Source organism: Schistocerca americana, chromosome 7, assembly GCF_021461395.2.
Source record: "Schistocerca americana isolate TAMUIC-IGC-003095 chromosome 7, iqSchAmer2.1, whole genome shotgun sequence".
NCBI classification, from domain to species: domain Eukaryota; kingdom Metazoa; phylum Arthropoda; class Insecta; order Orthoptera; family Acrididae; genus Schistocerca; species Schistocerca americana.
Genome location: NC_060125.1, coordinates 271,504,575 through 271,518,208, shown reverse-complemented (window position 1 = coordinate 271,518,208; position 13,634 = coordinate 271,504,575). Strand labels below are relative to the sequence as shown.

Genomic DNA, 13,634 nt, shown 5'->3' with positions numbered 1-13,634 from the left:
AGAAACTCGTTTCCTGCCACAGACGGGAGCAGGTTTTAAAGTTGTCTCTGCTTCCTACTGCTCCTTCCCACGTGAACGAATGTCGCCGTCAGAACTGTACACAACGCAACTTCTTGCATGTTCTGCGACCGCCGCAGAAACAATTCATTCGGCACGGTCAGACAAAGGTATAGGCGCAAGATGAAGTCTTCCATAAATTTTTCGGACAGAAACATAATTTGGAGGGCGCAGGCACTACCAAAGGCGTCGGACGTTCTTCTTACGTCACCCAAGGTACTGCATGGGCTATAGCCAGGCCACCGAAACCACCTGCGGCGCTCCCTTGAGTATGTTAGTGATTCTGCCACAGTATGTTTGTCCACTGACCTAGTGGACTTATGTATTATGCATTGAAATAGCTCACGGGTGAGATGCCAGCCGTCGGTGTCCAACGGGCACAATATTTCGGCAAACGACCACGTTGCCATCAGCGGGGGCGCTGATGAACTTACAGATTGGGGGGGGGGGTCCTATGGTGGTGCCTTTAAGCATGAATTCCAATTTCACTACACCTTGAAAATCCCGGAATACAGTGAGCATGACGTTTCCTGCTGGTGGCGTGTTCTTGAACTACTTTGACATCGGTGATCCATTGTGGCGGAACTCCGTTGACACTCTCTCGTTTTCACCACCTGTCATAATGTTGGTGTGGAAGCCCTCACGTTTACCCTCAAACTTAAAACGAATTGTTGACGGATGTGCGATGTCCTCTGCTTCATGTCAGGAATGAGCATTCGAGTCAGTTTTCTGTATCGCAGTTCTGCAGTGATGGTCAGTACATGCCACACATACCTGAGAGCTGTGTCTGCGATATCTGATGATTTTCTGTGATGAGTTCATCAATCTCATACCGATGAGTCTTGTCAGATACCGTCTGCAGTCCTCCCCTCTGGACCGTGTCACATACGTTGAGGTTAGCACCACCGTTTCCCTCGTTACGAGCAAGAACAACTGATGTCGATACAATCATCACCGTGCACAGCTTTCATTCTTCCATGGATTTCAAAAGGAAGCACGTTTTCTCTGATTACAGCACACTGTTTCTACGCACCGACGTAGTTACTTCATACATCGCCATGTTACACGCTACAAATCGGAGCCCCCTAGCGGCAGAGGGTTGCAACTCGTGTCAGCGAAGTGGAAAAATCGACCGAATAATATGCACGCCATGTAATACTGCAACCGATATTGACAACAGAATAAACAATTCGCAGGCGTTACAGATGTTGGTCAGATGGTTTCTGTGCTGGGCTAGAAGAATTCCGCGAGCAACCGACGGTACCAGATACAGATCGGGGAGCTAGCAGACTATCAGAAATGACCGGACTGAAGAGCAGAAGTTTGATCTCTTTCCGTAAAGACACCTCTCAGTAGGTGGCTAGCGAAAGCTGCACGCCAAATACTGTCTCAGCATTTAACTGGATAGAGCTACTTAAATTAATAAACCAATAATTAGAACCGACGTTTAGAAGAGAGAAATAGTAGAGTTCTGTAGAGACAAGTCTGACCGAGGCATGGAAACTTGGAAACTTGAATTTCATACAAGTAAATATTAAAAAGTAACAGCAGAGTTAGACAGAGTGGGGAGATTCATGCCTCTAATTGACTGACTCTTCTTAAGCAGTGCTGACCTAGCAGAACGCACCATTCCTCCAGGAGTCTCCCTGTTTTCCCTGAAAGACGCGGTAAGTACACAACCTAGCGGAGACTTGGTAGTTTGGGAATCTCATGTAGGCTTCCTGGAATGACGGAGGCGGAGTAGTATGCCGCTTGGTAAATGGTAGCAGTGCTGAAACTCGTTCCTGCCCGATAAGCTCTAGATGTATTTATGCTCATGTTCCTGATGTGATATTTCTTGTCGAATGTTCGAAAACAAGACACCCTATAAATCGCATAATAGGTCTTGTCAGAATTTTCATAGACTAACTTATATTGCAGAATGGAGAAATGGGGCATCAAATTCATCAGTGTCAGATACAGTTTAACAAAAAACATACGGAGCTGCTTAGAAATAATCAGGGTCATTAACAAAAACTTAATTAGTGATTAGAGGAAAAACTAAATACTTCACGAGCAGCTGCAGCTACGTAAATGAAGTGTCATAAAACTCACCTTTCCACGGCCTAACTCTTACGGGCATAAAAAGTAGAATCGGTGAGATATTTATTTGTCAAAATAGTTTTGCTCGAATCAACTATTAAGATGAGTACATTTGGAGAAAATAAGATCTTAGGTAAGGAAGCGGCCTGTGAAGAAGGTCATGTTGAACAACACTGGAAACCAAAGAAATATTTCAAAAAAAGGAAAGGTTGACTCCGTTGTGAAACGATTACTCTTAAGTAAGAAACAAAGAAAATTGGACAAAACATTGACTCTCTATAGACTGATACTCTAAATCATATATAGCCAACGAGGTGCCGACTGAGGAAATATAGCTCGTGTTTAACTCAGAATCGCATCCCGGGTTCCCGGGTTCGATTCCCGGCGGGACAGGGGTTTTCTCTGCCTCGTGATGACTGGGTGTTGTGTGCTGTCCTTAGGTTACTTAGGTTTAAGTAGTTCTAAGTTCTAGGGGACTGATGACCATAAATGTTAAGTCCCATAGTGCTCAGAGCCATTTGAACCATTTTTAAAACTCAGAATCTTAGTATTTTAAGGAATAACAAATGATGTCTACCTGATGCAATGCAGGCTCAAAAATTTTTAAGTAGTGAATCCTTCAAATTTTGGGAAAGAGGTGGTTCACAAAAAATTGCTAAGGGTTTTCATTGTGGATAGAACTACTTTCAGTCATACGTTAAAAACAGCAGCGTATTACACGTTCTGACATTATCAACACTCTACTGTCTTTCTGATAGTATTGGTAATACATATATACTAAACAAAGTATATAAGCACATGCTTTATTGGAGTGCGACCCGGTCATAATACAAATTTTTAATAGACTTGTCACATTTTCAGCCAGTTTCCTCTCGTTACTTGTCGGCTGTTGCTTACTGCTAAGGGCCTAGTAATAAGCAGTAGAACTAAAGTTTTTCTCAAACAAGCCGCGTTGGTTTACAGCACGTAGTTTCCGTTCATAAAATTATCAAACAATGCCTCTACTCTTCATTTTCATCAGTCTGTAAGGGAAAGAAGACCTCCAATTTGGCATGAAGAAAAACGATGTGGGTTACAGTGTGTGTGTAGATTTTCTTTATGTAATCAGTTCAACTACTGCTTTGTTGTTTTCCTTCCAGTTTCGTATTTCGTTCTTCACGTGAGGCTATGGGGGAAATAAACTGGTACTTTTGCTTGCTCTTGCTCCTCTATTTTGTACCTACTAAAGTGAAAAGAATCAAGTGCGATTATTAAAAATTGCGTTCACAAATTGGATTACACGCTTCGTGAGGTGAGACAGGAACTCCTACTGGTTGGGCAACTGCTTGCTGCTGAAGACTTCCGCCATGAATCCGGCTGAATCCTTGGGCGTCCTCGTCCGGTTTGGACTGTTGAAATCCACCTCGTACAGCCAGTACTTAGCTCTGCACAGAAAACATGAGAGTGATCATGTAATTAAATGTCATGAACCACAGATCCACACCTGAAATGATACTATCAATAATATGGGATGAGACAGAGCAGAGGAACTACTGGCTACATTGTACCCAACAAGACAGCAACTACGAATATTATTGTATTCAGTACCAGCCTCGGATTGTCATTTTCGTATTCTACATATTCAGGCACTAGTCGACAGTTACTAATACCCCCTCATCCATGCAATTGGTCATTTCCTCCTCCCCTCCCTCAATCCATCTTCTCCACTTGCTTCTCCCTGCTCACCTCCTTCTCCTCTCTGTCTATGTCCTCCTCTTTCCTTTCTCTGTTCATCTCCTCTTCGCGTCTCTCCCTGTATCTCTCCTTTTCCCCTCTCTCTGTCGATATCATCTTCATCACCTCTTCTCTCGCACGTTATCATCCCCACCCAAATAGAAGGGTGCTGGTTCTCACCCCCATAGTTTTTCTGTCCAGATCATAACTAATATGTGCACCCAATTTGAATGAAATCGCCTAGGGATTTAGAATAGGTTTCCTGCCAGTCGCTTTACTCGCTTACACAGATTTAAAATATATTTCACATATATTTAACGTATTTCACTCACATTTGCGCACATATTTCTCCCGTATCTCTAGCGTATTTTGCCCTGCGGTTTCATTTTGTCTCAGCTCAATGTTTATGACGCCATATCTCCTGATTATGTGTCGTGCAATGATATAAATCAGCACGTACACCCAGTGGCGTATGTGGCTACTGTCTCTGCAGTGAGTTATGAATAGAAATAGTAGCAAACAAACAATAAATTAAAATGTTATCCACGATGCAGGAGTTTTTCACGTGTCTCAGAGTTTGATGTCATACCTCCTGAACTATTTGCCATACAATAATGTTGTTAGTACATTCAACAGCATATGTGGGTACTGTTTGCGAACTATATTGCGAATAGATTTTCATTCATTGCCGTGTTTATAACGTCATATCTCCTAAATTCACTGCCATAAACGATGATATAATTTCCCTGGTACATTCAACAGTATATGTGAATACTGTCTGCAAAATATGAGTGAGAAAAAGTTTCGTTAAGGTTTTGAAGCTTAGTGTAATGTTTGTTAAAACTCTGTAAGTGCTGTCATTCTGAAATACCAGGTAAACAAACTGTAGGTACTCGCGTATCTTTGGCTATAGTGCTTTTTTAGGCCCAGCTTCACTACTTTTATAGGTACGTGGTTTTCAGCGCCACAGTATTTCTAAACGGATACGTGTACAATGTTTAGTTGAAATCGGTCCAGTGGTTTAGGAGGAGATGGGGAACATACAAAATACAGACGTAAGTACCTCTATTTTTTTAAATATTTGTGGATGTGTTTGTTTTCCTATATTATTTCATTTAACACATGAATGTATCACAACTACTCACGTGAATCCCGCGTTCCATTCCAGGGTGTCCATGAGACTCCATGCCAAATGTCCGATAACCGGAACACCGTCTGTGTGTATCGACTCTAGTACAGCTCCTAGGTATCCCTAGAAAAAACATTGCTGATAATGAAATGACTTTCGGAAGATGGAAATGTTTGCTATATGCGTGTGTAAAATCCTACTTACAGTATAGAATTCGATGCGGTCAGTGTCGTTTCGTCCTCCAGAATTGGACATACCGTTCTATGTTATAAAGACTGGGTAACCTGGGTATTCGTTGGCAACCCAGTTCAGTTGACTCCGCTATCCCCAAGGATAAGTCTGAAAGTTAAGGTACTTATCATACAACATACGATTTTACTGTTTGGGTATCCACAGCTTAGATACATGACAGAAATATTACAAATATTTGAAAAGTTACTGAAGTGTACTGAAAAACTTGCGGTAGCCGCATTAGCTGTTAACAGTTCTTATGTTACAGGACTATATACAACCGGTTTCGAGATGATATAATCGTATCCTCAGATGTATACGTACAACTAGTTTAACATACATTTTTTTTTTAAAAAAAAGATCAACAAACACCCCCATAAGCCACATGGTTTTACATCGCTGGTTCCTACCAGCAGCTTGCACTACTCATGTGCGCTGCCTGCGCCTGCTCCCTTTTGGAATTCTTGATGTTTCACTTTGTAACCATCCAGTTTAAGTGGTTCTGGCAATTCTAACGCTATCCAAACTTTGGGAGACCGTGTATTTAAAAAAAAAAAAAAACAGTGTTAAACTAGTTACACGCATACAACTGCGGATGCTATCAATTCATTGCGAAACCGGTTGTGTGTAATCCTGTAATAAAGAAAATACAATCAGCTAAAGCGGTTACCAAATTTAATAGTTAAAAAAGATTTAAAATATTTCTGTCACTAGTTACAGCACGGCGTAGCCCAGTTACTAACATCTAATTTTTCTAAACCTTATGTGAAAGGAAAATGCCTGAAATCTATCCTTGGTGTAAAATCTAATAATTTCTTTGGGTGTTCTTAAAAATGATAATATTGTGCACTAATTACAAAATCTTACTTTTCTTGATCCATCACATTTTCACACTATAAGGAGTATGCATACACAAGCGATGCGATTGTTAGAAGCAAAAGTCAAAATTGGTCCTTTACTAAGGAAATGAGATATGGGAGCCGATCAGAGAATCCTGTATAGCCGTCATCAGCAGGTTGCTAATGGAGGTGAGCTGTCTTCTTCCGACCTATTACGAAGTATCAAGCGTCATGTTCACAAATGTAGTGAGTCATTGTGCAGTATACCGTTGTGCTTGTTACGGATAAAAGGAGGGCAGAAGGTGAAACCCGATGCGACACATAGGCTAAAGCTCTACAAAACCACCAAGTGGCGGTCGGTCGTAGCTTTCCTTCCCGAGGGACGGGTCACCGTCGCCAGTGTCACTCTCTCATCCCACGAGACACTGGAGATGAGATGGAATTTAATTCAACACATTGGCGTAATGTCTGCTGATCATGAATATTAGGCTTCAGCCCTCTTCCTCTTGGAAGCCAAATACTGGATGTGAAAATTTCTGCTACTCCGGGTTTGAACAAACACTACCGATATCAGTGCCTCCGTGCAAGCATGCATCAGTAACCTTACGATCTGGAGCGGTTTCTCAGAACGTAAGGCTCTGTACATACAACAAATTCCAATAAACTTTTATTTTTTTGGTCTGCTTCTACACGGTTTTCCATTCTATTTGTTCTGTTTGATTAAACTTCGGACTGCAAGTAATAGGGCCAGTGATGTGTCCATCAACTTTCAAAACTATCGATTCGACAGTATTATCGATCGATCGGAACTCCTTTTTTACGTTTCAGTCTTTCCCATTCCCATTCCACCCCACCCGTAGTGGTCTACGTAAAAAGTTATTTTAGGTAGTAGATATGTACCAAGTTTGGACCTTATTATTGCAGGTTTTTCTGAGCAAAAACATATCTGTCCATGTCTTGACACATATCAGCAGGAGGATTGACGTCTTTTCTCTTGTTGACAGAAACAGTTATTTTCGGTTAGTTATAATTTACATGATAGTACGTCAGGCTTCGTATTATGGTTACTGTTCATGCGATAATGTTATTATATCTCTCTTATGTGCAAGTGTTGCTAAATGTCTAGGCCTTATCAGATTGTTACATTACACTAGCGTCATCTGCAGAATTTTTATGCACGTCATTGGCTACAGTTAATGGTATCTTCAAATTACTTTCATATACCAGCTCTATTATAAACGCTGGGTCTTTAATTTCTATGCGAGGCTGCGCTTAATGAATAGTGGAGCACGAAGTTTGATTTCATTGACTGCATAGAATATACTGTTGCTGAAAACTTCGCTTTGTGTAAACTGTGTTTTAGACTATGTTAAATTTCATGTTAAAATTATTACACTCAGATAATTCTTTTACGCACAGCACTGTGTGCAGAGAGTTTTATGGTGTAGTGACAAACTTAATTTATGAAATCCTTTGTTTGCAAGATAGGGATAGACTTAGTTATTTCGTATGCAAGAGAAATTAAAATACCACAAAAATAATTAACATTACACTGCAGATTTTCATACAAATAACGTGTATTGTGTTTCAGAGCCCTACCATTTCGATCGATTTAATCGTAATATGAAGTATATTTTTTTTATGTTTTTGAGGCATCAGTCTTCAGATTTACCATAAATTTTTTGCCCCCTACAGCTCCCTCTGGTACCATGCAAGTCATTCGCTGATGTCTTAACAGATGTTCAATCATCCCATCCCTTCTCCTGTTAGTGTTTTCCACATATTCCTTTCCTGTCCGATTCTTCGCAGAACCTACTCATTCCTTACCTTCACCTAATTTTCAACTTTCATCTGCAGCTCCACTCTCAACTGCTTCGATACTCTTCTTTTCCGGTTTTCCCACAGTCGTTGTTTCACTGACATACAACGTTATGATCCAAACGTACATTTTCAAAAATTTATTCCTCAATTTAAGGCCTATGGTTGATACTAGTAGACTTCTCTTGCCCAGGAATGTCCTTTTTACCAGTGCTAATATACTTTTGATGTCCTTCTTACTGCTTCCGCCATTGGTTATTTTGCTGTCTAGGTAGCAGAATTCCTTAACTTCTCTCTGTTCGAATGTCTGCTGCTTCTCATCACTTTTGTCTTTTTTCGATTTACTCTCAATCCATCTTTTCTACTCATTAGACTGTTCATTCCATTCAGCAGATCATGCAATTCTTCTTCACTTTCACTCAGGATAGTAATGTCATCAGTGAATCGTATCACTCATATCCTTTCACCATCAATTTTAATTCCACTCCTGAATCTTTCTTTTATTTCCATCATTGCCTCTTTGATGTACAGATTGAACAGTAGGGGCGAAAGACTACATTCCTGTCTTGCACCCCTTTTAATCCGAGCGCTTCTTTCTTGGTCGTCCACTCTTATTATTCTCTCTTGGCTTTTATGCATACTGCATATATCCGTCTCTCCCTATAGCTTACTCCTGTTGTTCTCAGAATTTCGGCAATCTTGCATCATTTTACGTTGTCGAACGCTTTCTCCAGGTCGACTAATCCGATGTCTTAGTTTTTCCATTATCAAGGCAACGTCTGAATTGCATCTCTGGTGCCATTACCTTTCCTAAAGCGAAACTCATTGTCATCTAACAAATCCTCAATTTTTCTGTTCTGTATATTATACTTGTCAGAAACTAGAATGCATGAGCTGTTAAACTCATTGTGCGATAATTCTCGCAACTGGCAGCTCTTGCAGTCTTCGGAATTGTGTGGACGATAATTTTCCGGAAGTCAGATATAATGGCGCACCAACGTGAATAGTCGAATTGTTGCCACTTCCCCCAATGATTTTAGAAATTCTGATGGAATGTTATCTATCCCTTCCGCCTTATTTGATCTTAAGACCTCCAAAGCTCTCTTAAGTTATAATAGTGGATTTCCTATCTCTTCTATATGATTCCTGTTTCTTCTTGTATCACATCAGACAAAACCTTCCCCCTCATAGAAGCTGTCAATTTTGTTCTTTCCGCCTATGTGATCTCTCCTCTGCATTTAACCGTGGAATTTCCGTTGCAGCCTTAATGCTACCACGCTAGCTTTTAATTTCACAGAAGGTTATTTTGACTTTCTTATATGCTGAGTTAGTCCTTCCGCCAATCTCTTCTTTTTCGATTTTTTCACATTTTTCATGCAGCCTTTTTGTCTTGGCTTCCCTGCACGTTCTATTTATTTCATTCTCCACCTACTTGTATTTCGGTATTCCTGAGTTTCCTAGTCCGCAGCTCGTTGTCGTGCGGTAGCGTTCTCGCTTCCCACGCCCGGGTTCCCGGGTTCGATTCCCGGCGGGGTCAGGGATTTTCTCTGCCTCGTGATGACTGCGTGTTGTGTGATGTCCTTAGGTTAGTTAGGTTGAAGTAGTTCTAAGTTCTAGGGGACTGATGTCCATAGATGTTAAGTCCCATAGTGATCAGAGCCATTTGAACCCCTTTTTGAACCTGTGTTTCCGTGAACATTTTTGTTCTCCCTTCTTTCATCGATCAACTGAAGTACGCTACTGGCCATTAAAATTGCTACACCAAGAAGAAATGCAGATGATAAACGGGTACTCATTAGACAAATATATTATAATAGAAGTGACATGTGATTACATTTTCACGCAATTTGGGTGCATAGATCCTGAGGAATCAGTATCCAGAACAACCACCTCTGGCCGTAATAACGGCCTTGATACGCCTCGGCATTGAGTCAAACAGAGCTTGGATGGCAGCTTCAACACGATACCAAAGTTCATCAAGAGTAGTGACTGGCGTATTGTGACGAGCCAGTTGCTCGGCCACCATTGACCAGACGTTTCCAATTGGTGAGAGATGTGGAGAATGTGCTGGCCAGGGCAGCAGTCGAACATTTTCTGTATCCAGAAAGGCCCGTACAGGACCTGCAACATGCGATAGTGCATTATCCTGCCGAAATGTAGGGCTTCGCAGGGATCGAGTGAAGGGTAGAGCCACGGGTCGTAACACATCTGAAATGTAACGTCCACTGTTCAAAGTGCCGTCAATGCGAACAAGACATGGTCTCCGAGCTGATAGTCAATGCTGCTGCAAACGTCGTCGAACTCTTCGTGCAGATGTAAACGTCCCCATCAGGGATCGAGACGTGGCTGCATGATCCGTTACAGCCATGCGGATAAGATGCCTGTAATCTCGACTGATAGTGATACGAGGCCGTTGGGATCCAGCACGGCGTTCCATATTAACCTCCTGAACCCACCAATTCCATATTCAGCTAACAGTCATTGGATATCGACCAACACGAGCAGTAATGTCGCGATACAATAAACCGCAATCGCGATAGTCTACAAACAGACCTTTATCAAAGTCGGAAACGTGATAGTACGCATTTCTCCTCTTTATACGAGGCATCACAACAACGTTTCACCAGGCAACGCCGGTCAACTGCTGTTTGTGTATGAGAAATCGATTGGAAACTTTCCTCATGTCAGCACGTTGTAGGTGTCGCCACCGGCGCCAACTTTGTGTCAATGCTCTGGAAAGCTAACCATTTACATAGCACAGCATCTTCTTCCTCTCGGTTAAATTTCGCGTCTGTAGCACGTCATCTTCGTGGTGTAGCAATTTTAATGGCCAGTAGTGTATTTCTTCCGTTACCCACGGTTTCTTCGCAGTTGCTTTCCAGCTTCTGTGATTGCGCTTTTTATAGATGTCCATTCGACTTCAACCGTACTGCCTACTGAGGTATTCCTTATTGATGTATCTATAGCTTCAGAGAGCTTCAACCATATCTCGTCATTCCTTAGTACTTCCGTACCCACTTCTTTGCGTACTGATTCTTCCTCCCTAGTCTCTTAAACTCCAACCTACTCTTCATCATCACCAAATTTTGATCTGAGTCTATTTACATTCCTGCTTACGCCTTACAATCGAATATTTGATTTTGGAATCTCTGCCTCAACATGATGTATTCTAACTGAAATCGTCCCATATTCATCCCATATCACCTGGCCTTTTCCAAGTGTACCTCCACCTCTTGTAATTCTTCGACAGAGTATTCTCTATTACTAGCTGAAATTTGTTACAGAACTCAGTTAGCCTTTCACCTCTCTCATTTCTTGTCCGAAGACCATATTCTCCTGTAATCTCTTCTTGTACTCCTTCCCCTACAACTGCATTCCATTCCCCTATGGCTATTAAATTATCGTTTCCCTTTACGTAATGCACTGTCATCTCAGTTTCCTCATATATTTTCTCTGTCTCTCCATCTTCAGTTTGTGATGTCGGTTTGTATACCTGAGCTATCTTTTTAGGTGTTGGTTTTCTGTCTATTCTGATAAGAACAAGCCTATCACAACTCTTCATAGTAACGCATTCTTTGCCATACCTCTCTATTCATAACGAATTCTGCTTCCTTTAAACCATTTTCTGCTGCGTTTGATATTACCCTATACTCATCTGACCAGAAGTCCTTGTCTTCTCTCTATTTCACTTCACTGACCCCTTCTGTGTCCAGATTGAGCATTTGCATTTCCCTTTTCAGATTTTTTAGCTTCCCTACCACGTTCAAGCTTCTGACATTCCGCGCCCCGACTCGTAGAACTTTTTCCTCTAGTCGGTTATTCAATCTTTTTCTCATGGTCACCACCTCTTTGGCAGTCCCCTCCCGGAGATCCGAATGTGGGACTATTCCGGAATCTTTTGCCAATGGTGAGATCATTATGAAACTTTTTCAATTACAGGCCACATGTCCTGTGTATACACGTCATGTGTCTTTAATGCAGTGGTTTCCACTGCTTTCTGCATCCTTATGCCATTGATTATTGCTGATTATCTCGTCTTTAGGGGCAGTTTCACATGCTAAGGCAAGAGAGTGCTTTGAACCCTGTCCTCCATTCTATTTGACAATACTGTTGGCAAAATGAGGATGAGTTCTTATGCCGGAAGTCTTCGGCCACCAATGCTGGTTATTGAAATTCAAGCGGTGGCTGGACCGAGGACGTGTTGATTACTAATCAAAGACGCTACGCCTTTTTGGTGATCTCATTTTGTTCGTTATTTCTCATTGCATTTTTTAGGGACAGATATCACATGACATCCATTCAAGTTCATCATTGATCTGTTTACTCAGTTTTTTATTACAGAGGGCAGCTTACCCTCTCACCGAACACGCTGAGTTACCATGCCGGAGATGAATACGCTCCTCTTTAATAGAATGTGTCAGAAATGTAACCGATCATCAGCTTCAATCCTCATTTCACCTTCTTCAACAAAAATGTTAGCTTGCGAACATATTCGCGATGTTTCAGCCCAGAACATTCTGAATCCCTTTGTAGTTAAGCCTTCACACGCAGGACCTCCATCTCACTGCCGTTATAACGAATAATGATTTGAAAGAAGTTTCGAAGTTCCTCGAGAATGTCAGCTTCAGACCATATTATACACATTTCGACGATCTCCAATGAACGGGATATGCGCCGTGAGCAATACCGAATGTGCTGTCACAGTTTTATTATGTTTGTGAACGTCAATCTCTGAAAGCTAGGCACCGTTTAAGATATTTCCGCTAACACATTGTGATCCATTATACTTTCGTACAAACAGTAATTTGAGCTTACCTCACGAGACGATGTAATTACAGCAGAATCCCGCGTTTTAGAAGGTGATTCGCCTGTGACACCTGACGTCACGAAATTCGTTCCGAAGTGGATCATTCCAAAGAAGTCGGCCGACCCTGTAACACGGTTCATTCCCTCCGTTTTAGCAAAATGATAAACGACTGCTCCAACCATAAAACGTATTTGCTTGATTATGTGTGTAATATAGCCTAGACAGATGCATAAGAAAGTAATCAGTGCTGAGCTAAAGCATATTTAACAAAAGGAAAATTTATGAAGTAGTTTTTTTTAGTTCTATATTTATTAGAGTATCCCCTATTTCTCTCCCAAATCAATTAATAATAAGAAAAAGGAATTTCAATACTTACAGATAATATTTACATTTCGATGTTTCTTAAAAGAGTATATTAGAAGAATCATTAAAAACACGAATAAAAACAAATAGCTTCCAAATCTAAAGGCATGAAATTGCAAGATGTCACAATGTATTATAGCTTCTAGGAGCCGTTTGATATGTTAAAAATAACGCTTAGTAATCGACATTCATAAAGTAGTGCTCAATATTGACATGAATTTTTTGGAATAATATCAGTTCAGTTCGTGTACATTAATTCAAAAGACGGAAGTCAAGTGTGTAGAAGTGTGTGCATCTACTGTGCTAAAGCTACACTGTTACACTGTTCAACCATCGAAAAGGCCTTCAGTAAGTTGTAAGATACTGATAGTACAGTGTTTTCCCGTTCTTAATGGTGAAAGGTGGAAAGACGTCCTGGTGTTTTGAAGGAACAAATGCGCAGAGCAACCTATGCAATAGTTCATTCTAAAGGAGACTTAGCAGAGGCTTCCAGAAATGAACTCTCCGTGATTCACTTGGTTTTCTCGGTATCGCGATGCCATTGGCCTTTCTTTACGTGCGGAGTATTGTCGTGCTATTATAAAACCTGTACGAT

General features: G+C 41.1%; 1 protein-coding gene across 1 annotated transcript in view; it reads right to left on the bottom strand.

The window, feature by feature from the left end:
* Positions 1-3,445: 3,445 nt before the first annotated feature.
* Positions 3,446-13,634, bottom strand: part of LOC124622867 (myrosinase 1-like) — a 32,913-nt gene continuing 22,724 nt past the window's right edge. Inside the window, exon 6 of the mRNA XM_047148660.1 lies at positions 3,446-3,563. Coding sequence (XP_047004616.1) covers positions 3,446-3,563 — 118 coding nt within the window. The remainder of the gene's footprint in view (positions 3,564-13,634) is intronic.